Here is a 25,913-nt window from a genome sequence, read left to right as displayed (position 1 = left end):
TTCACTGACATAGAGGCGGGCACGTCGGCACTTCCTTGAGATCGAACTGTGCCCGGGACAGCAATGGCGGCCATCCTTCTTCCCAGGTCTCGGACATTACGGATCAGGGTCGCATGCAGGGTCGTTAGGGCAGCCAATATATCTTTGGACGTGGGCTCTTTCTCCTGCCGCCAGTCCCCTGAACTCTCCCGCACGGCAGCTTTTCTATCCGGATGTGGTCTGCGTAAGAGGGTGCCAGCCGCCATCTTAGCTGATCCGGCCTCGTCCTTCACCTCACCTCAGGGACCGGGCCCCACACCAGGGCGCAACAGGATTCACAGCGAGGACCCAGAAAGTTAAGGGAGGCTTCCCAGAGAAGAGTCACCAAAGGGATAAACAAAATCTCTGCCGCTCCCCGGGAGCCGCCCGCCGATTCCGGGGGAAGTCCTTAGTTATGCCCGGACACAAAACTGGAAAGGGGGCCAAATATCAGTCACTCCCCTCGACCCTGCTTTGCCACGCATCCCCACGAGGCACTCCGCTAGATAGACTGGGTCGTCACTGTCGCCATCGGCCCATCAAATCTCCGGCGCCCTCCGGCCGACTCTTCACCTCCACCAATGGCCGCTGTTGTTGCAGTCGCGGCCGGCTGCTCTTCTCACTCAACACCCCGGTCCCAGCTCCGTGAGGGCCGCAAAACAGTCGGAGACATTTCTCAGGGTCTGCCGCACGTAGAAGCCTCAGGAGCAAACGGTAAGTGAAAGTTTTCCTTCGCCTACTTAAATATGCCTTTACGGCTCAGGATAGTTGCCAGGATGTATGCGCGGGGTGAGAGGGCTCACGGAGCCAAGCGTCTATGCGGCCATCTCGGTCGCTAGCTTGGCTCCTCCGGCCCTCTCATTTATTGATATTGAACAGAAGCTTCTGGCAGTAGTACTTCTATATGCCCCATTAGAAAATACATTGGAATTAAAAAACTGGAATGGGATCTTTTATACCCTGAATTCCCAGCTTTTTCCTTGAAAATATTGCTATCAATTAGTGTGAAAGGTGAGCTTGAATCAACCATTACATAAACAGTGCCACCATTCAAAGTAAATTCATAACTTGGTAATTGTACATTGTCATGCTTTCATTTACCTGGAAGACTTAATTTTAACATCATTCTCCAAAAACTCTACTGCATTTACATTCTAGCTGGGCATATCTCTACAAGTTTTGGCAAAAAGCCCTCTTGTCCGTACTTTCTGCAAGTAGTTTTCTTTGCAAAACAAATTTGACTATGAACTAAATATGAACATTTTCCACAACACTAACATATAGATTATGTATCCTCACTATTAAGCATGACCATTATACCGATAGAATCCTAATTATTTTTTCATCTTCACCTTTAATGCACTCTCTAATTTCACAAACTGCCTGCTCCGACGACAGCTTCAATTCTTTGAAATTATTTGCAATAGGTTCTATCCTTTTGGCATTAGGAATTGCCTTCTTGAGATCTAGGTTTCTTGCCAAATGCTTTTCTTGTATACATGGATCATTGGTAGATCTGAGCAACTGACTTCTAATAAGTCAGCTATTAACACAGAACAAGGGAACTCCTAGTCAGAAGGGACCAAGGGTAGCAGTGAGTTATTAGAGACAGCGGTCCCTTTCAAGCGAGATACGTAATCATAGCCACAAAACTTCAATCAGGATTGGGTCTATTCCTATCCAAATAGACAGTATTAGGATTTATTTAACTAACTTCCCTTGTTCTGTGTTTATAGCTGACTTATTAGAAGTCAGTTGCTCAGATCTACCAATGATCCAGTAAAAAAGTATATAAAAACAAACATACTGTGAACTTCTTGGTGGTATTGGATGGGAAGTAAAAAGGGACCATCTCTACCTGAGCCTCCATTAAATCTTGGCGTGAAAGGCATGTCTTGTGATCTGTGTTGCTTCGTTCCCACTCTATTTTAATTGTTTGGAGCCTGGAGTATAAACGTGTTTTGAAGTCTGAATTATAACAGACCCAAAACAGGAGAAACTACTTAATAGGTAGAGATATCTGGAGGAAATTGGCTGCCTATTAGTGAAAGAATCAGAAGGGCATATTGAAGCAGCATAGATGTGCGTCCACATATGATCATATATTAATCTAACCTTCCTGTGGGGAGACTCTACTACTGGGAAGACCCCTGACAAAAACGATTACTCGTCGTTATGTTTATGCTGACCCGGAAGTATTTTTATATATTTTTATCACAAAAATAAAAGATAATTCTTGTTCATTACCAATTTGAACCCCTCCCGGTACAACCTGGGTCAGCTAGTGCAAGAGCCCCAGAAACCTGGGAAAGAAGTGGAGAATGGATCCTGATAAATGTGTCCATTGACCAGTTCTTGGAGCAGGACACGGCAGAGGTCTAACAATGTAAGAGGAAATTGATATCTTAGTTTTATTTTCTCCAAAAATCACACTTCCCCGGAAGAGGAGATTTCAGAAATGTGAATGAGGTGCATAAATCATGGGATGGTGTTCCAATAATTCATATTTTATGGCGACTTTACAGGCTATGGTGACTTTACAGAGAGCAGGGACTTCTTGGGTAATGTACCCTCATCTATAGAGGGCATTTAAAGATGTTTTGAGTGGATTTATGTGCAACATCAACAAAAGCTTTTCTCTTCTTCCAGGTAAAAATGTTCATGACCCAGCCCCTGATTTTAGGGTACAACTGATGTAATATAACAAAGTTCTGTTCATGGTCCAAACAGAAGCAAAAGTCAGGCTTGCATTCCCTTCAATCAGATGAAATGTTAGAAGACAATTTGTATTTTTAAGATTTTCACAAACAGAACTTTACAATGCCTACCTGCTACAATCTAGTGGACTCAAATTCCTCAGCATGACTTTTGTCTTTGGGAGAAACGGCCTTGGTCTACTGTCATAATGAACAAGTATTTACATTTTACTGGGAAGGTTTAGCCAACGAGTTTCTTGTTTTATGTCACATCTAGAATCTCTACTTTCCTCGTTTGCAGACCTTGCTGCAATACTGTTCCTCCTTGTTTTGATTCAATGGAGCCGATTTAGAAGAACATACGACCGGCTAAATCTGGCTATTGATAAGACACTTCGGTGCATCCATAGGCAATAATAGCTGCTGTTTTTGCATATTATCATAATACTATTATCGAGTGTAGATGATAACAGATTCCAACATCAGCATTTTTTAAAGTCCTCCACAGAAAGTTGACTTTCAAAAACATTTTTTTGTGAGGAAAGTCAGAAGCCTACACAAGAAAAATGACGAGATAAAAAAACACACAAGAAAAATAAAAGTTAGATAATGGGGGCACATGAAAATATTTGTGGGCTGTTAAGAAATAGAACTGGAAAGTAAGACATGCTGAGGCACCGTGATAGGCCCTCCCAAGAGGCAGAAGCAAGTTCTCAAAAGAAAGGCATGGAGAAGATAGATTTTCGGAGTTTGTGATACACAAGCTAAATTTCAAAAAGCATTCATTTAAGTGATATACCACAGGAAGTGGCAGAACTCGGAACAATATCTCTCAATTCTATTAATGTTTAAGAGAGAGCAAATCATTTATCACATAACTACCATCAGCACATCCTCAATGAGTTTAGCAACAAAAATCATTAGGCTAGCACTTACAGCATGCTCACCATCAAGGATTCTAGAAATTGTATTTAATTACGATTAAAATGTTTAGCGGTGATACAATGCACAAAGTGATAAGGGGGTTCATTCGGCCGGAGACAGGAACAATACAGGAAAAGTGAATTGCAAGGCAGTGGTTCTACTTCTCCCTTGTGTTGTGCGCTTGACACAGTAAGTGCTATGCTTGAGTATCATGAGCATAGAGAATGGACTCCAATTAGAGACTCAAAATCTCCCTTGGTGGAATGAAGGGTCTCCAGAATGGTTCAAGCATATCCACACTCTCCTTCTAGTGTCTCTTAGTAGGCGTCACAGAATCACAGAAATAATCAACACTATCATCAAGTGCTCCTGATAGCCAAGGATGCACGCCTCCATTACATGGGCAAGCAGGCTGAACTATAGCTAAGGAAATGGCTGTACCATGCACCCCACAAGCAGAGGAGCTCAACTAACATTGCCATAAGAATAGTCCCATTTAATATGGTTTTCAGGATTTACTATTACGTGAGATGCAGTTGATATAAAATACTATTTCCTGAGTAGCTTTTCTCTGCTAGCCTTGTAGTTTTCACTGAACATGAGTTGACACACATGATCTCTGACTTTGCACTAGTTAGGATAGGTTAGGAATTATACTTTCCTTTTAGATGCTGCTGGTACTGCTGCCTGCTTGCCAAAACTAATTCATCACTACTGCAGTGGTGAACAACTACCAGGACCTAATTTTCCACCTCAATACCTTCTTCTTACCAGGGGTTGAATGTTGGAAGTATAATTCCCTAGGCGCCCAATTTCGAATTCATACAGATCTAGCATTCAGGATACACAGCTCCTTTCAGGCCTGGTCACCCGAGGTAAATGGAGTAAAGAGGACTGTTTTAACAGGAATGAACATAGCTCAGAAAATTCAAGGCCACTGCCTTACATGGTTTCCAATATTATCCTACGCCGCATTCCAAGAAACAAAAAGAAGATACATTGACTTACTATATACAAAGTTATCAGTAGTTAGAAACAGGAGATTGCTTGATTATGACAACAGTGATGTGAAAGGTAGCAAAGTCTGGTGGAACTACAGACAAACACATTGAAAGGCTGAAGAGGAAAGCATTTTCATTTTAATTTGATAATGTGACGGCTAGCAAGGAAAATTGAAACCACAGACACTGAACCAAATTGGACTTCAGTTACCCAAACCTCTTCTAGAAAGCAATAATTATTTTCAACAGATCGATTACCTAAAGAAATAACTAGGGTGGATTGCTTTCCTATCTGAAGTCAGCTACTCCTTTTTTGCGCAATAAAAACAAAGGGCTAAGAAGGTCTAACCAAGAAACTCAAAACACTTAACAATTAGAAAAAAATGTGGAGGGCAGAAATGAGTCTATATCTTTTTGTCCTCTGCCTGGAAAAACAAGCAATGCCTAACAAGTGTAAAGCAAGACTATCTCCCTGACACCAAGCAGAAACCATGCCTTTCATATTCCAAAGTATTCCACAGATGACCAGAAGCCAAAAGAAACTCATGTGGACATGCGAAATAAGTTGTAATACCAAAAGAGCCCCAAACAATAGGAACTGGTATTGCCTGTGCCTGCAACCCCTGCCCTGAAGATCCAAGTGTTTTTTCTAGATGCGCAAACACTCCCTGTAAATTCGGGCATGATATTCCTGCACCCAATAATTTCAGGTTTGGGAGCACCAGGCCCCATGGTATTATCTGTGGCACCTGCTACCGAAGGAGGCCACTCCAGACGCCGATAATAAGCTCCTTGGCAGTTCAACCTCATACAAAACGTCAACGTGCAGAATTAGAGACTAGATGGATTCAAATTGCCCAGACAAAAACTTCAATATTCGATAAAATTACTCTCAACAACATCACTAATTTTCTTCCCAATAAATTCACACTATAATGAAAATTTCTATACTCTGCTGACCCACAGACGAGATCAGTAAAAGGCAAGTTGTAAGCTAGGTACGGATAGACCTAGGTATTTTGAAGGCTGGCCTAGAATAACAAGTTACAAACATGTTAACACTGATTCTCAAGCATAAGAATCGTTATTAATCCAAAAACATTAGAATATAACCATCTAAATGTGGGTATCCTGAACACAATACAAAGAGATGCAAAACTGCCAATTGTAATAACAAGTGGCCTATGTAAAGGGTTTTCTTTTAGCTTTAATTAAAAAGAGAAAAGAATGTCCAACTTTGGTTGAATGGAAGCTGTGCATAGGGGGTGAGCCATAGAAGTGAGCTCTTTGCTCAGCAACCTTTACGGATCAACTTATGGATTGCGCAAATAGCCTCGCCGGGCAAAGTTTGAGGCAGTGGATTCTAGGATGTAGTGGTGTAAAGCACCTTCTGTGTTTTCATCAATAATGTGAACAGTAATAGCAATAGAAAGCAAGGAAAGCAGAATGGGAAGACAATAAGAGGTGACAAACACGTGACTATAGAAAGCAACCTTAGGTAAGAGGTCAGGGATAAAAGGGCTGAATAAACACAAAATAACAAATGAGTAGATAGAACTGATAATAGAAAGGCAGAAACACCACCGAAATGGCTCATAAAGTGCCCAGCTCTGCTGATCATGCGCAACAGGAATCATCTGTTACGATAAGTTACTACGCAGTGGGATCATTTGCTTAGCGGTCACCAATAACACACATCTATATTGTTGCACTGTGTAAATATGTGGTTTAAAATGTAAAGGTGCCAGAAAGGATGAGTTTTTAATTCTATAGGAGGTAACACAAGTGCAACCAGTTTTACAGGCTACAGAGGTAGAGTAAAACTAGGGGTAGGAAGAATCCTGAAAGAGTTAGTGACAGTACGCAGAGTTCAAAGATGAGGCTTTACTACTACGCAGAAGTTCATGGCGCCTAGTGCAGAGGGGGGAGGGGGTGCCGTGGCATGGAATTCTAGAGTAAAGAGCCTTCAAGGTGTAGAGTTGTCATCTTTTAGAGTGACGGAGCATCCGGCAGGTATACCTTAGGTGCCAACTAAGCTAATGGGATTATTTGACTTTCCTGAAATTGACGGTTGTGTGCAAAAGTATGGTCCTTTGAGCTACGGATAACTATGAAGTCTGTGTGATCTTTGTAAGGGAGCCACTGAAAAGATTTCATGTTGTGGCAGTGTTTTAAGTTGAAGACCAGGCAATGGATTTAGTCTTGAAATGTTGCAAATCAGAAATAGTTTTCTGTGCACACTCCATGAAAATAATGTTACAATAGTTGAGGTGGGCCTTCACTAGCTTCAAACCCATTAAACAATCTGCAATAAGAGAACGAGTTAAGGGATCAGCTGGAATAAGAGTAGCTTTACAACAAGCTCGGGGACAAATATGTATTGAATGTGACCCCAATTGATTAACAATAACTGCATAAGGTGGTCGAAAGGCCTGAGCTAAAATCGCATTAACTTGCTCATGGATCCTTTTCTGGCTGAGGCTCAGGTAGATAGCAATTCAGATATGCCACCTCTAAGACCCTCCTGGATGCAGGTGCCTATCTCTGTAAGAGGAAAGCAAGTGAAGACCTATATATTGAACAGAATCAACAGACGGGCTGATACCTGTGAAACTTGAATGCAATAACCATTGAGGAGGAGAGGCACTGTGTCATTTTTTTCAATTTGCATAGGGAGTCATAAGGGAAATGAACTAGATAATTGCCAACTCAACTGGCTAAATTTGTGTCTTGAGGTATTAAATGTGGAGGCTTTTGTCCATGATAGTATATGCTGTGGAGAGATAGTAATTACGGGGTATGCCTGCCCTTGGTAATAGGTGGTTGGGATTTTGTTCTTTCAACTTGCTACCGGTCCCTGAAACAACAACAGGAGCTGGAGCGGAAATTGGACTAGGTCTTACGGAGCAAAACATTTCAACTTCAAGCATATATGTATGCAGGAGATCAAGTGAAGGGTTCGTTTCACGCAGGGTTTACCAGATTTGTGTACTTGACTTTTAAGTTGGAAGAATTTATGGCATGTTAGAGGTTCTTGGGGATTATCAATTTGCTGAAGTGGGAATTGATTAGGTTGATTATAAAGGAGATAGATTCACCACCAAGGGTTTAAATGCATCTTAAGACAAGGATTAAACTTTTAAAGGTTTTAATAACTTGCCCACATTGGCTGATAAGGTGTGCTCCTTGGTTGAGTCAGGCCATGGAGGCTGAGAAATGTTAGATTTGAGCAGATCAATTTTTGTCTAGAAGAATTAACTCTCAACACTTGCGCTTGGAGGGGCCAAGAACACTGTAGGCTATGGATGTGCACGTCTTATAGTATGACGATGGTGTGCTCCTTGGTTGAGTCAGGCCATGGAGGCTGAGAAATGTTAGATTTGAGCAGATCAATTTTTGTCTAGAAGAATTAACTCTCAACACTTGTGCTTGGAGGGGCCAAGAACACTGTAGGCTATGGATGTGCAAGTCTTATAGTATGAAGATCTATGGAGGGCTAAATTATATTTCCCCACCACAGATTTATGAAGAAGGAATAAAGACTTGCAGATGTACATTTCCAGTACTATTTAAAAAAAAAAACATTTGATGATAAACAATTCAATTATAATTCAAAGAAGCTCTTCATGTATGACTAAATGGAACATACGCAGCTACTCAATTACACATAAAAGTGAAGCAAGGGACAGCAACTGTCAATTTTAAATAATTTGACAAAATACGCCAAAAACAGGTCATTCTCACAGACAGTTCAGTGGTAAAATGCTTTTAAAATATATTTTTTTTTAAATTACCATCAAGTGCCTTGGCAGAGAAAGCCCCTGGAATCTCCGGACAGGCTCTAGTACGTTTTCGGAAATGTTGTGAGCTGCTGTTACTTCATACTGGAAACAGAAGCTTGTTCTTGGAATGTGTGGCCCATCTGAGAGATCTACAAAGTCACCACATCTAATAAAAAAGACAAAGTAGGTCAGTAGGGCACATCACTAGGCAACGGTAGCTCCACTCATCAGAAGTCTGATCTGAAGTCTGATCTGGACCAACGGTTATAGGAGAAATGCACAACTGAAAGAATATATTAAGCTTTCTCATAAATTACTACTACCTTTCTCCAAGAAGAATAACATTAAGAAAATGAAAGGGGAAATCCATTCACAAATATTGCATGCAATCTTTTTGAGAGGGCTTAGATAAAACTCAAATACATTTCAAGTTTTGCTCAAATCATCATCTTTTCTGAAAAGGAGGATACTTTCTTAAAGGATGGCAACCCATTCACAAATAGGTTTGATGTTAGATCTACAGTTGACAATGTCGATTAATCAGGACTAGCTTTTTATCACAATTCTTTTCTGTATTCTGGAATTTTTAGTTCATATCTTAGTAGTACCATTAAACCCTTTCATTGCCTGGGAATTTACACGCAATTATGTCTTTTTTTTTAATTGGTGTTAGCTTGTTTAAACATATGTACCTCTTATCTCTTTGTGCAACCATACAAACGAAATATATTTTTTTCTGGCAAATTCAGGGCTATGTTGAGGGGCAAGTCCTGTATCAGTACCTCACCGCAGGAAGATAATATTTGGACATATTTTCATTTTCATTTTTGCTTTTTTTTTTTTTTTTTTTAAACAAGTTTGTTGCATTTCGCAAATAGACAAACATAAATCCCAGAACTTGAAACAATTAAATGTTGCCCTGAATATCTGAGGTCTGCCAATACCGAATATGTGATTATACAAATGTACAACCAAAAGATTATTTTATTGCAAGTCAGACCTCCCTTTTTCTGACTGGCTGGTAGAACACACTGAACATGGTGTCTGTAAGAGTTCTGCAGGAAAATATCCATAACAAGGTTTTATCCCCATCTTTGTTTCCCTGGGTCTACCCAGTGTGGGGGTGACCAACATGTATGAGATTTCAATGGGCTTAGTGTGGTCACAGGCGATAAACTGAGCGCTATGTATTTGGGAAATTTGGAAAGCAACTGAATGCAAAGTGGCGTTTACGGACCTGTCTTTTGGTCGAAGGTCTGACTCGCTGGGCAATATAGAAACATACCACAACCACAGATCTTCAGCATTAAAAAAGGTTTCTTCCACTGGGTGCCAGTCCTTTATCAGCCCACCTTCCTGGCCAGTAGAAGACACTGAACATGACTGTCAGATTTTTAGCAATTGTATTTAAAGCACAGTAACTCACACAGCCTCTCACAAGCAGGAACACATCCCTGCCAAGACTTAACCCCGACCAGTATTCCTCTTTGACTCATGAGGGTGGGTGTGTCAGACATGCATGGGCTTTCAATGGGCTTAAGCATGGATCGAAGCTTTAACGTTAGGTATGCTTTTATGGATCAGCTTCCATGGAGCATTTCTGCAATGTTTAGGCCCAGGGTCAGGGTGGAGATTAAAGAGAATGAAGGGTGATGTGGCTTGTATAAATCTCAGCACCTTTGATTACCCCGGATGCCCTGCAACTGTCAAAGTATTGGTTTAAAAGAATATCACAATTATTTCCATTTTCTGTAACATAGATGTGCAAACTTCCTCAAAAACTGAATAAGTGTCATACATCCAATGCTCGCAGACGTCTAATAAAAACAGTACCCAGTGTGTGTGAGTGAGCTCATTTTACAAGACAGGAACAGGCCAAAATCGTAACCGTGTAAGGACCACATTAACAGTCCAATGACTTCACAGTCTCGCTTTTTGCCTGTTTCTGTTCATTACAATAGATATACCTGTGAGAGGTTGGCCTGGCATATGCTGTCCACTATTCTAGTGGGGACCTTGCACCAGTCCAAACGACCCCTTATTGATGGTAGGATAAAGACAACCTTATAGAAAGCTATCCTAGTGGTAGCTGTGGAGAGGAGCCCTCAGGCTAAGTCTTGAAGGAATGTAAAGCAGCTTGTTTTACCAGTCTATAATCTCATGTAATGACCAAATGAAACGAGAACCACACCAAGTATATATAAAATATATGTATTTATTCTAAACACATCCCCCTAGTCTCTTTATGAGGCTATTGGCAAAAGTACACAAGTAAACTTATTCAACACACAGTAAATTAGCACAATATATGATTAGCCCTAGGGGCGTCACAAACCATATACTAAGAAAGTGGTATAAGAACCACGACTGACATAGATACAAGGCCTAGAGTCTTTAGAACCGCTGGGGCCACCAGGAACCACCCAAGGTAGTGACACAGGGTACCCACGGGGGACGCGTGCAGTGTCTAAACACAGCCGCGAATCACCATTAACTTCTATGGGGAAAGTCGTGTTTGGAAAATTACAGGTTAAGGACACTTAGGAGTGGACTTGGAGGAAACCCCTTGAGAACTGGACAGTTCGAGAGTCAATACCCACGGGAGCACATGAGTACTCGTGTTACCTCACCCAGGGAAGCTGGGTGCATCAGTGTCTTTTGGTGTCGGGTTTCGTCGTCGTTTCCTATGGCGAGCTGCCAAGAAATGCTGCAGGCGTCTAAGTGGAAAGTATCCAGATGGATCCAAGGGTGGATCGAAGATCTGAAGAACCAGAAAGCAGAGGGAACATAGTCTGGGCCACTGGCCAGTGACCAGGAAGGCAAAGAGACGATACCAACAAATGTCGGGTGATTTCAGGTTAAGAAGGTGAAGTTTGACACGAGGACCAGGAGGCGTTGATGGCAACCAGGAGCTGGATTCGAGCTGCCCACCAAGGATGTCGAGTGCTGCAGCGTCGGTATCCGGATTGGACCCAACAAGCCTTGACAACAGCAATCCACGCAGAAAACAAAGATTGGCTTCGGTGCAGACCAGCAAGGTCTGAGGGACTCACCCTTTGGAGGGGAGTCATGGCACGTCTGGAGCAATCAGGAAAGCCCAAGAAACAGAAGAGTTACCTTCGTGGGGACCCACAGTCGACGGACCAGGGATCGCGAAGGGGCCTCGAGCAGAAATGGAAATGCTAGAAGTGGGACCACGGAACACTCGTGGAGTGTAGGCCCACAATCTTCGGTGCAGATAGTGCTCAGGGCTTGGACTACGAGTAGCCTAATGCACAACTTCGGGAAAGCTCGGGAAGTAGGTGCACTAGCAAATGCGCACTGTGTCCAGGAGTTCCGGACCCACGTCTCTCGTGATGGATACAGGTCTCAGCTTTGCTGGGATCTCGTGTCGGCCTCGGGGATGTCTGGAAGTCCGTGTCCTATGTTGCACAACCTTCGGGTTCCGGCGGGAACCTTGGAAATGCAGACCGGCAAGATGCTTCTTTGTTGCCTGTTTGAACAGGGGAGTCACTCATTGACCCCAAGCGAGATTCTTCTGTCTTCTAGTCGAAATAGAATTTCGAAGTTCCAGGATATATGTTGCAGAGTTTCGTCCAGGGTAATCTAAAGTCTTAAGGACTGGGTTACTATACTTCTTCTAAGTTTAGCGGTTGGACTTACTCTAGGGTCCCACCTATGCGAGGACCCAGGGTGGGGGTGGTTACACCCCTTTCCCTTTGTCCAGTTTTGCGCCAGAGCAGGGACCGAGTGCCCCTGCAACCGGTTTCAACTGGGGTATGCACAGGGATACTAAGTGTGCCCCCAGCACTGTCTGAAAAGCATTCTAAGAATGCACCCACCCAGCCCCAATACACTAAAACCTGTCTGGGAGGTGGCTACACCTCCCTGAGACAGGAAACCTATTGTCCAGGCCTCACCTGCCGGAGTTTCGTACAGCAGGAGGTCAGACCCGTGTCTGTGGCATCCATTTTGTGATGCCAGGGCTCTCTAAAACTACTAGAGTTTAAGGAAGTGTGCACATGTCTTCTCCCTCTAGAAGGGTGGAATTCTACGACACCCGTCGCCAGGACTGGCAGGGGGTAGGATTCCAAAGTGTTTGACACCAAACACAAATGTTTTGAAGCAGCCATCCCAAAGTTAGCATTTACCGCGAGGTTATAATGCACTTAAGAGTATATGGTATGGCTGCATCACAGAACAGCTACAGAGAAGTGATTCCGAAAGCTGCAGAGGGGCTCAGCTCATGCTTGGGCACCCTCTCACACACAACCAAGCACTCTGCCTTCAGGATTGTTAAGGCCTGCCATAGGAATGACTTATAGGTTTATAGGTGTCTGTTATTTAAGGTAGATATAGGTAGCCTACATCTACCTTTTTGGAAGGCTTCCCAGAGGTGGCATAATGCATGCTTCAGCCCTTGGTAGGCCTCTGTGGTACCTATGCCCTTAGTACCTAAGGTACCATATACTAGGGACTCACAAGGGTAACCCAGTAACCAATCTGATGTGTACCTAATTTACATGCAATCAATTTAGAGAGGAAGCAGCTAGGCTGGGGTCCTGGTTAGCAGGGCCCCAGCCAGACTAAAGTCGGAAAACAGTGAAACACCAGCAAAAAGTGGGGGTAACCATAGTAAGCAGATCCTACTCTCCTACAATACCCACACATGAGATACTGTCTTACTAGTAGGCATGCACGAGTACTGGGTACTAAGGTTTTTTCTTTAATCACAAACTTCACAACTTTACGGCTAGGATTCTACAAGCAAATAAATGCCACAATGTTAGACATTTTATAACAAAAGCCTTTCTATAACCAAAGATCTGTAAATCAAGTTATAGATAAATAAAGATACATAATGTTCGGACGGAAAAGTCCTCTGGATGGTAAAGAAGTGTATCCCTGCCCTGAGTGTTCAAATCTTTTGTTGTCTGGATCCGAATGCTGATTTTGTGTCATAGGAGAACACAGATCATGTGTGTGGGCTATGAAATAGGCCCATCTCACGGATTGCGGTCTTATAGGATCAGGAGGGGCACCCAAAGCGCAACCCTCATAGTGGTGGAAGGCTACTTCCTTCACCAGGAGTTAAACAGCACAAGAGCATTGGTGGCAACATACCGTGTAATGATCAGTAGTAGTGACCAGGTCCTTTTTACCTCGTGCCATTGGAGTGTGCCCTACAGGCTCCCTCAACTTTATTTAAAGTTCTGATGCGGTTTGTTTAACTCATCCTTGGCCTACATCAGGTTGAAGTGTGTGCATAGTGAAAACATACTGAGTGCATGTGAGCGCACAAAACATACACTACACAGAGGCTACAGTGTGGGGACATTGTGCACATGATAAATATGTGTGCGCTGGCAGGATGCGTTTTAGGTGACACACGCTGGTGCAGTACAGAGAGACTGTGTTAGGGCGTGTGCTGTATGTGGAAATGCTGGTGGTAGCATGGTACATGGGCACACCAATACTAGCCAATAGAGTGTGCTATGAATGTATGCTGAGTGCAGAGATGCCTGCACTGGTACATTACAAGGAGGACCTTGGGTTTCATTTTGGGAAGCCCAGGCCTACCTTGTGAAAACATGAGTAGTAGCGGAATCTCCCCCAGATAGAATTGTGTAATGCTGCATTTCTGTAAGCTGGGTGGTACACGCCCTGTGTGAAGGGGAGCCAGGCTCTCCCTGTGCACTTCAAAGGGCTCTTTGATTCAGTCACAGATCGCAAGGAAAGGGGCCTGGACATATCACAGGAAGAGGGGGATTGGGCTGAGGGGAGAGAATCATAAAGGGTAGGGCTGAGGGCCCAGGATTAACCTTTGATGAACATATCACTGTGGCTGACATCCAGGTGTGAACTCTGGTCACTCCCATGAATCTTGCTGTGGGTTAATCAGCTTCGGGAGTCCTACCTGCTGTGACAGACATTCTTCAAGAGGAAGATGAAAGGGGAGAGATGTCCATTTCAAAGAAGCAGAACCCCAACATAAAACTTAAAAGGTGCAGACCTTAATTAAAATGTTGTTTCTTGAAAAGACCTTTATGTAGGGGAGTCTGAGACCACAAACTTTGTCATGTGCCGATAATCCAGCCGAGCGGCATAGGGAGGGAAAGATCTGTGACTAAGACTAGGGGTCTAGCCTGCTGGCCTCCCTGCAGGGTGAGCGGGCATCACTCAGAGAAACCAAGATCACCTGCACTGGAGTCTGGAGCACCAGTACCTGCCTGCTCGCCAAGGCCAGTGTACCCGTGAGGAAGAGGAGCGTCTTGGAGGGAACGAGATCCAGAAAGGAGCCCGGATGTGTAGGACTAATGAGCGAGGTGTGAGAAGCTGTGCCCCACCAATCAGGCCATTGCCTATGTGCCGCACTGTGATGTTTGGCAACCCCATGTGCCAGGAGGGGCTGCAGCGCACCAAGGATAGTGCTGCATTAATTGGCCTGGTGCCCATGTGCCACATTGTGAAGATTTGTAACCTTGTATGCCAGTAGGGGCTGCGGTGCACCAAGGACAGTGCTGTATCGACCGGGTCATTGCCTGTGTGTAGTGTTGTGGAAGTTGGCTATGCCATATGTCAGGAGGGGCGCTGTGTGCCAAGAACTGTGTTGCATCGATTGTGTCATCGCCCATGTGTGGAAAGTATGCAGCGACCCCATCTGCGGAGGAGGCAACCTGAGGCCAGTATGACCAGGCAGTGAGGTTTGTTGGAGGGACTCCATATGCCAGGTGGGGCCACTCAAGGTGCTGAGGCCAGAGGTCTGGATTGTTGCCTGTGACCCGAAACTGCTGCTACAACCAAGACTAGGGAGGCTTTGTATCCGAGGAGGTCCGAGGACAGATGAGATGTTGTTGGGGCCCTGCCGAAGCAAGGAGACGTTCCCCATCTCCGAGCAAGGCAGAAAAAGACCTGCTGTATGTGGCTGAAGCCGGAGCAACTCAGATTGTCAGCGCTGGTAAGTGCGGCTCAGGAGAGAGAGACGGTGCCTGCTAGGAGCTACACATGTGAATACGTGCAGCCCAACTTTGTCGATCCGGGCCAGGACCGTCCTGCACCGATGACCAGGTTCGTACCACGGGAATGGATTAGCTGAGAACTGAGCCTACAGGCCCTGGGGGATATACCGCCTTTGGTGTTTGCAACCCTACTTGACTCCAAGTGACTAAATCTTATTTACGGAGTACAAGAGGTGGAAACCCCGTGAATAGGCCTAATAGTTTACATTCCCTAGCTGTTGCCTCATGTGAGTGAGGAATAACAGCGCACCGGTTGCATGGGAACCTGCTAGCCCAGGGGTGGCCTGACAACTTCTAGGGTGTCTACCTTTAGGGGGGCTGTGTTACTGCTTACTAAATTTCGTTTACCTTTCCATGTGTAGATTTAGAATTAAAATACTTCTTTTATACAAAATAAGGATTTGACTGGGCATTGATTTATTGTGTGCGCTGCATGCAAGGCGCTTACAACTTTTTTTGTTGTTGTTAGGAAACCGGAAGCACATCAAAAGAAACCTCATGTAGCCAACCACAGTATAGTGAATGTTTTATGGAGCTGGACTTCCCCACACTGCACAAGAGTACATCTTCTGGGCAAAGAAGAGTCAAAGTGCTTTATTTTTGCAAATGAAAGTACTAAAGTTCTATCTGAGCTCCAGAGCATCTCTAATGCTTGCTTCATACTCATGACGAGGCCACAGAGGTTTTCCATTTGCATCGCGCCCTTGCCTGTCCTTTCAGAGTGCATGGCTGAGAGGGTTTTCGATATAAATCGAACCTCAAGAAACTCACCCAAATGTTCTCATATAGACCAAAGACATGCCTGTAGGGTGATATGGTAACCGTTGCTGCACCCTGATTCACACACACTTGTCACCTATTTTTATTAACTGGTCATCTGCATTATAATATTATGTGGCTGGGAAGAGCCAAGATATAATTTCTCACCGCAATTCCAGGTGCTTGTCAATTCATATTCAAGCAGGATTCCGTTTTTTGGGTAACTATGGTTCATTCCTTCTGGCCTGACCATGTTTAAACAGTCTTTAGCCAGGTGCATTGTTTCCTGTATTGTTTTTTTTACCAACTGTCAAAATAATCGCTAACAGGTAAGCAAGGGGACAGTCAAAGGTAAAAGCAGGTATTGCGGCTTTGGTGAAAAAAATTACTCTGAATAAATAAGTAAAGGAGACACTCGGAGATCTGTCCATAATTTCATTAAACATTCCTGTACACATGCTGGTGCCAGAGCAGTCATCATATTTTATCAAGCTATCTAGAGGACACTTTTTGGCTTCTCTACAATATGCTGACTGATCTGAGAGTGACCTTCTGCCATTTATCTCTGGATACAGACTGCCAGCTGGGATGAGCTTGCTATGCTGTTCTTGCGTTCATGATGATCCACAAAGAACCATTAATGAAGAAGGAAAATGTGCTTATTATAATCCAAGCAACTTCTATGATCTCATAAATGACCGTCTTACCTCTCCGCTGCATGAATGGCAAAAACCTTTAGTAATAAGCACCTTTAGTACGCCTTTCCAAAAGAAATGACTCTACAGGACAACTGCGTGGACAATGTATGCTTGGATATGGTAGCTGTTAACTACTTTAAGTAACACAGTTGATTTTCTGTTTAGTTTGCAAGGATATCCCACTGTATTTTCTTTGTTTTCCCACCATGTTTCTATGGTTTCCCAAGCAGCAAGTTAGCTTTTATGCTGCAGTGTTGCCTTGTGTAGCATTTTCCATTGAAGTAGGTTCCCAACACTTCAGAAAATCTCTGAAAATGTTACATCAGATAGGCTATAGAGAAGTGTTTAATTATCTATGTTTAATAATGATAAATGTACATACGGTAGTTTTTATTTAGGTGAAAGAGATTTTCTGTGATACCCGTATGGTATGAGGTGGCTGTGGTTGTCAACAGGCCCTAGTTCTTTGCCCATACGTATTGGATATGCATTGCACAGATAGGGACTTATAGTGTCAGTCATTTGCAAACATTAGGAAAGAAACTGTTACACTCTGCTGAGGGGATAGCATGCTAGTGGTTTGCAGATACGAATAGCTGAATGAGGAACAGACTCATTAATCACTTTAGCTGTATCATAATTACCATAATCCCTGTAATTTACATATGTGTGCATACAGAGCAATGTACACAACCAAGATAATCTGAATTTACACAATTTGAGCTTTCCTTTTCAACTTGTGCATGCAAAAAGCATTTCAAGCCCAAGTTTACTTATTTTCATATATATAAATATTTATATCTAATTAAATAAACTTCTTAAATCAACCATTATGCCAAGCATAAACAAACATCGATAAATATAAAAGAGATTTTATTTTTTTAGTGTTATAGTCTAATGTGGTAGACCAGTGTGGTCACTTGTGTTATTCATGATGAATACTTCTTGTAGCCTTCATTAAGCAGGGGAAATGTTGCTGGAAATGTTATGTAATTACAGTGGTTCCGTTGTAATTGTAGTGTCTCAGGTGAAATTGTAATGTATCAGTTGTGCTTACTGTACTCCAGTTGTTTTAGTGTGGTATATGAGCTTGTATTTTGTAGTGAAACCCGCTGTGTTATATAGGGAGCTCTGTAATGCTGTAGTAAAACTTGTAAAAAAAAAAATGGGAGCTAAACTTGAAGTACTTTCCGTGTAGTGGTATTGTGCTGTTAATATCCTGTTGAGGCGATGGCATTGTACTGTAGTTGGTCTGAAGAGGTTTTATTTGTTATTGGATGTATGCGACTGCTGTGGAGTTGGAACTGTTGTTTACTTAGACTTGTGTTGAAGGTGGAGCTGTGTTGAAGTTACTGAACTGGAGAGGATGTGTGTAGTTATGGTGGATTTGTGTTGACGTTTGAGAGCTAGAGTTAAGCTAGATTCGTGCTAGAGTTGAATTAGAAGCAGTGCTGTGAGTGACTGCGGATGGATTTGAGTTAATTTAGGAACAGGAAATGGTGGTCATGTTATGCGAGCAGGGTTCCAGTAGTCAAGTTAGAGCGACAGAGCAGCAGCTGTTTTGACATAAAAGCTCTGGAGTTGTGTTGAAGATGTTTCTAAATGAGAATATCACTTGAGTTGCTGAGATGGAGTAATGAAATTGGTTCGGGGTTCTGTTGAAGTACTGAAGTTTAAAAGGGGTATTCGTGAAGTTGTGCTGGAATTTTGAGGAATTTATAGAGCGCACGTACACTATGCAGTTTCTTGGCGCTGGGGTTTTTTTTTCTGGGCAGAGAGGACACAGCGGGCTAAGGGCTAAAAGGCTTGCTGAAACAGAAAAGTTTTAAGGACCTTACGAAACTCCATATAGAAGGAGGAAAGTCTAACAGGGGGCGGGAGTGAATTCCAAAAGGTGGGAGCAAGGACCGAGAATTTCTGGCCTCCCGATCTTTGTTTCTTAAAGCGGGGAATGACTAAAAGAGATTTGGTGGGTGATGGCAGAGTTGATAAAGGCAGGGGCCATGCCCGCCCGGGCCTGAAAAGGGCCCGTTGTGTGTTTCACGGACATTCCCCTCATGGTTTTCTTCTCTTTTTTTTTTTTTCACAATCATATTGCTTGCGGGATTTATTTGTTCTTCATTCGAATATGCCTAATGCACCAATGGATTTTGTTTGTATCACTCTATATTCTATTTAATTATTTCTTTTCTTTCTTAAAATTTAATAAATTTATTGAACAAAAAAAAAAAGGGCCCGTTGTTTGATAGGGAGCCAATGTAGAGCATTAAGCAGGGGAGTGGAGTGGTGGGATTTGGATAGGCCATATACCAGGCGAGTTGCCTGGTTCTGCACCAGTTGAAGGCGTTGAAGTGCATAAGCGGGGACACCATTGTAAATAATATTTCCATAGTCAATCTTAGATAGGACCATGGCCATTAAGACAAGTTTAAGTGCGGGGGGGGGTGGGGGGAGGAAAACTGGATATTTTCCTGATGATACGCAGGGTAAAGAAACAGGAGGAAACGACAGAACTAATATGGGAGTGAAGTGTCGGATGATGATTGAGTGTGATGCCAAGGGTCTTAACTGATTGAGAAGGAATGGGAGGTAAGCCTAGAGAAGGGGGCCAAAACGAGGGGGACCAAGGGTTACCACTGCCACCAGTCAGGACCAGCTCTGTTTTATCCGGGGTTGAGTTGAAGGTGGTTCGCATTCATTCAATCCCGGATAAACAGCATGACTGACTGGAGGCTAGTGATACCTGATGTGGACGAGGAGAAATTAAAAATGAGTTGGAGGTCATCAGCGTAATTGTACACTGTGACCTCCATTTGTTGCAGTGCAAAAATGAGAGGGAAAATGTAAAGGTTAAACGAAAGATGGGAAAGAGAGGAACCCTGAGGGACACCGCATTGCGCCCTGCGGGCGGGGCAGAGAATTCGGCCAGGTGGACTGCTTGCGAGCCGAGCCAGGCCAATATCTGTCCCCCTATGCCCGCCGCCTTGACACGGGACAGAAGAATGGAATGGTCCACCGTGTCAAAAGCGGCGGACAAATCCAGGAGGACGAGGGCCTGGGGAGTGTTGGTATCGAGCTCCTCCCCGAGTTGGTCCATGACCGAGATAACCACCTTCTCGGTGGAATGGCGAGGGCGAAAGCCCGCCTGGCAGGGTGCAAGGTAGTTACTATCCTCTATAAAAGAGCTAAGCACCTGGGTGACATGGTACTCCGCAACCTTTCCCAAATACAGGAGAAGTGATATAGGGCGATAGTTTGCCGGGGAGGCAGGATCCGCCCCGGGCATTATGGCGCTCTTGAAGGGGGCAGGGACGGTGCCATGCGTGAGGGAATCGTTCAGAAGGGTGAGGGCAGGAGATGGGCAATCAGAGAAAATCCGATGGAGAATACGGGCCGGGCAAATGTCAGCTGGAGAGCCTGACTTGACGCGCCTAAGTAGGGGGGGGCAGGGATTCTCTGGTCAGTGCAGGAATGTGAGTGAGAGACAGTTTATTGCCAGGTGGTTGGGGGTCAGTGAAGGTAGGCGAAGGGGGAGGAATATTGGCTTTAATGCACACTATTTTATCAATAAGAAACTCGTTACGCGAGTCGCATAGGGCCTGAGAAGGGGGGGATCTTAGACAGAGTTCTATCCGATGATGCCAGCTCGTGGACGGTGGCGAAAATCTCACGTGGCTGGCTTTCGGCAGCTAGGATACGCCCAGAGAAGTATTCTGTCTTGGCTGCCAAGATGTCTTTTTTATATTCACTAAGGATGGTAGTATAGTGTTGTCTGCGGGTCGGGCAGTATGCTAACCTCCAAGCTCGTTCAGCCTGTCGTAACTCCAGTTTCTTGGCTTTAAGGCCAGGGCTGAACCACTTGTTGGCATTGTGGGTGCGGTTGATGGTAATCCGCTTCAGAGGGGCCACTAGGTCGCAGGCTTTGGTAAGCCAGCGATCTAGGGTGGTAGCCTGGGAGTGTAGGGCCGAACCCGTTACATCAGGGCAGGTGGTAGTTAGCGAGTTGCACAAAGAGGGAATGTCAACTCGATTCCAATTCCTTGCCCAGGTGTTTTTGGGGAAGGGAGGTGTTTTTACAAGGCTCAAATCCAAGGAGAAGGCGAGCAGGGAATGATCAGACCATGTGCAGGGCGAAATAGTTGGGGCGGAAATCGGGATATTTAATGTCCATATCTGATCGAGAATATTGCCCCGGTTGTGGGTAGGTCCATGAACGTGCTGAGTAAAATTAAGACTGAGTAGCAGTTGGGTAAAGTCTTTGGATGTAGTGTCGTCGGCAGGATCAGTAGGCCAGAAATTAAAATCTCCCAGAACAAGGACAGAGGCGCTATTGACTGCCAAGGTGGCCAGCAGGTCCTGAAGAGCGGGGAGAAAACCAGGAGATAGCTGGGGTGGCCGGTACATTAATACACATGTAATTGGAATCTTGAAAGACACAGAGCGTACTACAAAGCAGTCTGCTGCTGGTATCGCAGGCGACGCAAGTGTCTGGAAATGGAGTCCCTTACGAGCAATCAGGGCTACCCCTCCACCTGCTCTCCCCTCCGGTCGGTCGGCACGGAGCATAAAATAGTGGGGCGGAAGGGCCGCCAAGACGCTGGGTAGGGAGTCCGGGCGATACCATGTTTCGGTTAAAAACAATAGGTCTGCAGAGTTGGAGTCCAAGAGACCGAATATTTCAATTCGGTGCTTGACAGCAGACCTTGTGTTCAAAAGGAGGGCAGCAGTGATAGGAGAGGGGGCGGGGATGGAGGGACACGGGGAGGACACCATCCTGGAGGGATGGGGGAACGTTAAAAGGGACAAGGTGGGTGATGACAGAGCAATACCAAGAGCTTGGACACGAGACAATGTCTCAGAGTTAAGTGGCCAATTTTTATGGAGGGAACACAATTGTGCAGAGGAGTTAAAAAACGAGCATGGTGGTGTGCCCCTTGCCCCGGTCGCCCGCGGACGGGCGCAGACGGGCTTAACTGTGGCGCAACTTTGGCGCGCCATCGTCGCGCCGGCTGCGCTCGTCCGCTGCGCTTCCGGAAGCACATGTGCGCTTTATGCGGGAGAGCCTCGGACAACTAGACCGCCTGGTCTGGTCTCCGTGTCTTTCAGGCTCTCCCAAGATGGCGCCTGCTTTCCACCCGACCGGCACAGAGAGCCGTGGGGGAAGAGCCGCCCTCCACGCAACGGCAGGGCAGCCGCGATGGACCGGGGCGTGTGCAGCAGAGATGGTAAGCCACAGTAATGCAGAGTGTTAGAGTACACCAACAATTTAAAATATTACAAGGTGCATACACCTAATCGTTTAAATATCTATTTTGTCAGCTGCCGCCAGCCGCTGCCCAAAATGCCACGCTGGGAGCAGGGTTTTCAGTGAGGGTATCGTGGCGGGTAGCCGAGGCTCCGTAGAGGAGCAGCCGAGTGTCCTTCAGCAGCGGCAACCATCCTCCATCTTCCTTTCCCCGCCTAAAGTGTTGTCGGGTGGGTGGCGTTTCCTTAGAGTTCGTTTTGTTTTCAGTGACCCAAGCTCCATGGGGCCTCGGTTTCTCAAATGTCAACAGGTAATAAGAATTTAACGAAAGAAGGAAAAGAGAAGAATATACACAGAAAAGGATGCAGATGAAGTAGTGTAACTGGATATATGGCAATACTGGACTTATAAGGGAGAGGTGGTGTTCAGTTGGAGTTTCTTTGTAGCCAGAGTTACTGTTTGCTGAGGATTTGGGGTTGTTTAACTTTGTAACTGGATTTGTGGTTTTGGAGTTGTTTTAGTTGCATTATTGCGGCAATAATTTCGGTTGCGGTGGTGGGAACTGTGGTGCTAGATGCAGGGGGACATGGGGGCAGCATGGCCTTAAGGAAATAAAATGTCTCCAACTAATAGATTATACCCCAGTATCCTATAATGGAACAGCAGATGCGCACAGACAAAACATACAACACGAGTACTAGTTTTAACTCGGAGGCCCCTTTAATAGTGGATGCTTACCCGGACACCCTAAAACAGTTTAAGCTTAAACGTCTCTAAAGAACTTTCAAGGAAATGAGTGCATGCTTACCTGTATACATTGACGGTTCCTTTTGGGTTCAGAGATGCTTTCTCCTCCACCAAGGTAGATTTATACCTAAGTAAAGAGATTTAAAAAGTTTAGCTGAACTTTTTCCTAGTACGCCCACAAGTCAATAATTTCTAATGTCCAGCAACAGTGTCCAGTTAAAGGAGTCACACAGATTAACAACAATGAAAGATTTACTTTAAAAAAAGGGAAGTCCAGCACCCATGGGCAGTGACCGAAACCACTAATGGAAAGGTGTCGAAAAACAAATGCACGTTTTCCAAGCTGAAATCAGGGTCTTAAATGATAATTCTGTAGAGTCACCTATTGAACTATTTCTATCCTCTAAATATCAAATGCTATACTATCGTCATGTTTTTAGCAATAGATTTAGTGGTGAAACAAAACACCAAGTGAACAATCAGTGAATAAGTACAGTCATTACGTTGATCCATGTAAAGTGATGGAAACAGGATACTTTAAGCCGGTTTATAAACCTTGTAGGATCTACCAATGCAATAGCAAATCTAGAGGCAAAGCCAATCAATTTCTTATGTCTCAGCCCGCAGATGGGTCGCTATTACCTATATTAGAATAGATAGAATAGCCTCTACAGTAACTAATTATGGTAGCATTGTGGTGCTACTTTGATTTGCACCGGATGCAGAATAGCAGATGCCCTGCTCCTAACCTTCTTAAGGGTCACAATCGCCTCACTCAATCAGACAATGTGTAACCAAAACAAGGTCTGTTAATGGCATGCATCCTTCACTATTCGCTATTCTAGCAAACACATTAGGTCACACAACGGGCAACCTTTCAGTCTTTAAATGGGCATATACTAATAGAGCTGATTTGTTTTTTTAAATAAACAGGAAAGCCTAAAAAAACTCATTATCATTAAACAAATGCTAAATCCCCACATAACTTTCCTCTTATCACCACACAACCCCTGACATTAACACCTTACACAGGACTAAAGTCAACAAGTGTTACAATGCATGCAAAGTGGTGAAACATGCTAGTCAAAAACTGATAATATAACAAACTGTTTGCACCTTTCCTCCTTAGGTCGGTCACTGTATGTTTTTGAGTTGCTACATCCTTGCACTCTCAAATACTAAGAGTAAGCCTTCACTCTACACTAAAGTGAGTGAAAGGGATCGTTTTCAGAAATCTTGAGATCATCTGTAGTTCCGTGAGTTTAAGGGTCTGGTTCAGGTGCTCCGAACCCGTTCAAATAAGATCGTCAGAAATAGACGATTTTGGTATCAGCAGACTGCAAATGACGGGTGTAGCGTGTATGAACGTTTTTGCATGAATCGATCTATGAGAACACTCTATATTCAAGGATTTAGTTTGAACCTTTGGGTTCCATTTTGTGTACGGCAGCCATTTTGAGTGGTTGCCCTCACATAGGCCGAAGATTACGGCTGAACGAGTCCTTGAGACACGTATGTCTTAGCTGACTTCTGAATGGCCTGGCCGAACTGACTCCGTGCCCGAGGCCAACCTCGCTGAGCCAGTTCCTTGTTAAGCAGCTGGTCAGATAAAGATCAAAGAGTAGGGCAGGTCCGAGTTTATGGTACACTGCTCCCACCTTTCTATCTCACTTCCAATCTGTTTCTGTTCCTTCCTTTACGACATAATCACTGATTTGGGTTGAGGGTTTATGATGGGTTTGTCCGGCCTGACTGAACAGGATATGGAATGTGCTTGGTCATTTTTGGTGGGCTGGACAACGGAGAGTGGGATTGTCGTCATACGCTACTTTCAAAATGTTACTTTGCTATTGGTCGATTTGTATGAACTCAATGTTAATTTGGAATTTTGCCTGAGGCTTGATTTTTGGCATAAAAGACCATGCTCCGCTCATTGAATTTGTGCAGTCTCTAGCGAACCACCCGTGTGTGCTTCCTAGATCTCTGTTCCTGGTTGCAGCCAATAAACTTTGGTCTTTGACGTCATCAAGAAGTATCCCGTGTCTCTGTTTGCCAAGGCAAGGGAACTCGAAGGTATCAGGCGTTTTCCCTGACGCCGCTAGGTTCTAAAACCCGGTCCTTCAGTTGGCGCCCAACATATGGCGACTTCTGCGGTACCGGTCCAAGCCCGAAGATTGTGGAGAGCTTCGTGTGGAAATTCTGGAGGAAAGGCCTACCACTTCATCGACCTCTGTATGTCGGCGTGGTCCGAAAGTCTTTGCTGCGAGGTTCCCCGCTTTCCGACGGCTACGAAGGACTGCTGCCCTAACTATCGCCTTGCCTTGGAGCCTTAGACGATTTGTAGAGCGAGACGATTGACGGGTCTTCTGGTGACGCCATCGACATTTCAGTTAAGTATGAGTGGAGCGTCTCCTAGTTCTTAGTTTGTTTTTGGTATCCCTTTAGTGGATCGCTTTGATTTGGTACCTGCAGGCCCCAAAGCCAAGGGAGTCATGTATTCGCAAGATTATCGTTTTAAGATTTCCCTTGTAGTTTGAAGCTAGACTAGTGAGCCAGATGCCTGGTCTTAGCAGACTTGGAAAGTTGTTTGGTTGTGGTTGTTCTAAGGATTTGTCGGTTAGAGGATTTGTGTCCGGTTCCTCGAATTGGAACTCCTATGTATAAATTATACATGAAGCATGGTGTGGGCCCTATTAGTTATAATGAGATCTGGGTAAAGTACACGAGGAAAGACGGTGTCCTACAGTGGCCCCGTTACAGAAGTTTTGAGACTGAGGTTTTAGACAATCTCGAAGTGAAGTTATTCAAGAAGAAAGCCCGGCCGGCAATGTTTGACTCTTTCCGCATATAGCGCAAAGAAGCCAAACAGAAGGAAATTAAGTTAGCGAAGAAGAATAAACTAGAACGAGGTATGTCAATGGTACAAGCTGCTGTTGCATATAGGGATAATGAGGAAGAGCAAGAGAGCGAGCAGATGCTTAGAATGAAGAAGTTAGTGGTAGATAGATGCTACCCAGTTTTGCC

General features: G+C 44.3%; 1 protein-coding gene across 2 annotated transcripts in view; it reads right to left on the bottom strand.

Moving 5' to 3' along the window:
• Positions 1 to 25,913, bottom strand: part of MRPL39 (mitochondrial ribosomal protein L39) — a 136,592-nt gene that overhangs the window by 6,345 nt on the left and 104,334 nt on the right. For both annotated transcript variants that reach the window (XM_086933262.1, XM_086933263.1), the window contains 2 exons: positions 22,951 to 23,016; positions 8,434 to 8,587 (listed from right to left, as the gene is read on the bottom strand). In XM_086933262.1, coding sequence (XP_086789388.1) covers positions 8,434 to 8,587; positions 22,951 to 23,016 — 220 coding nt within the window. The remainder of the gene's footprint in view (positions 1 to 8,433; positions 8,588 to 22,950; positions 23,017 to 25,913) is intronic.

The sequence above is a fragment of the Lissotriton vulgaris genome, chromosome 8 (genome assembly GCF_964263255.1).
Source record: "Lissotriton vulgaris chromosome 8, aLisVul1.2, whole genome shotgun sequence".
NCBI lineage: Eukaryota > Metazoa > Chordata > Amphibia > Caudata > Salamandridae > Lissotriton > Lissotriton vulgaris.
This window is presented reverse-complemented; position numbering and strand designations above follow the sequence as displayed.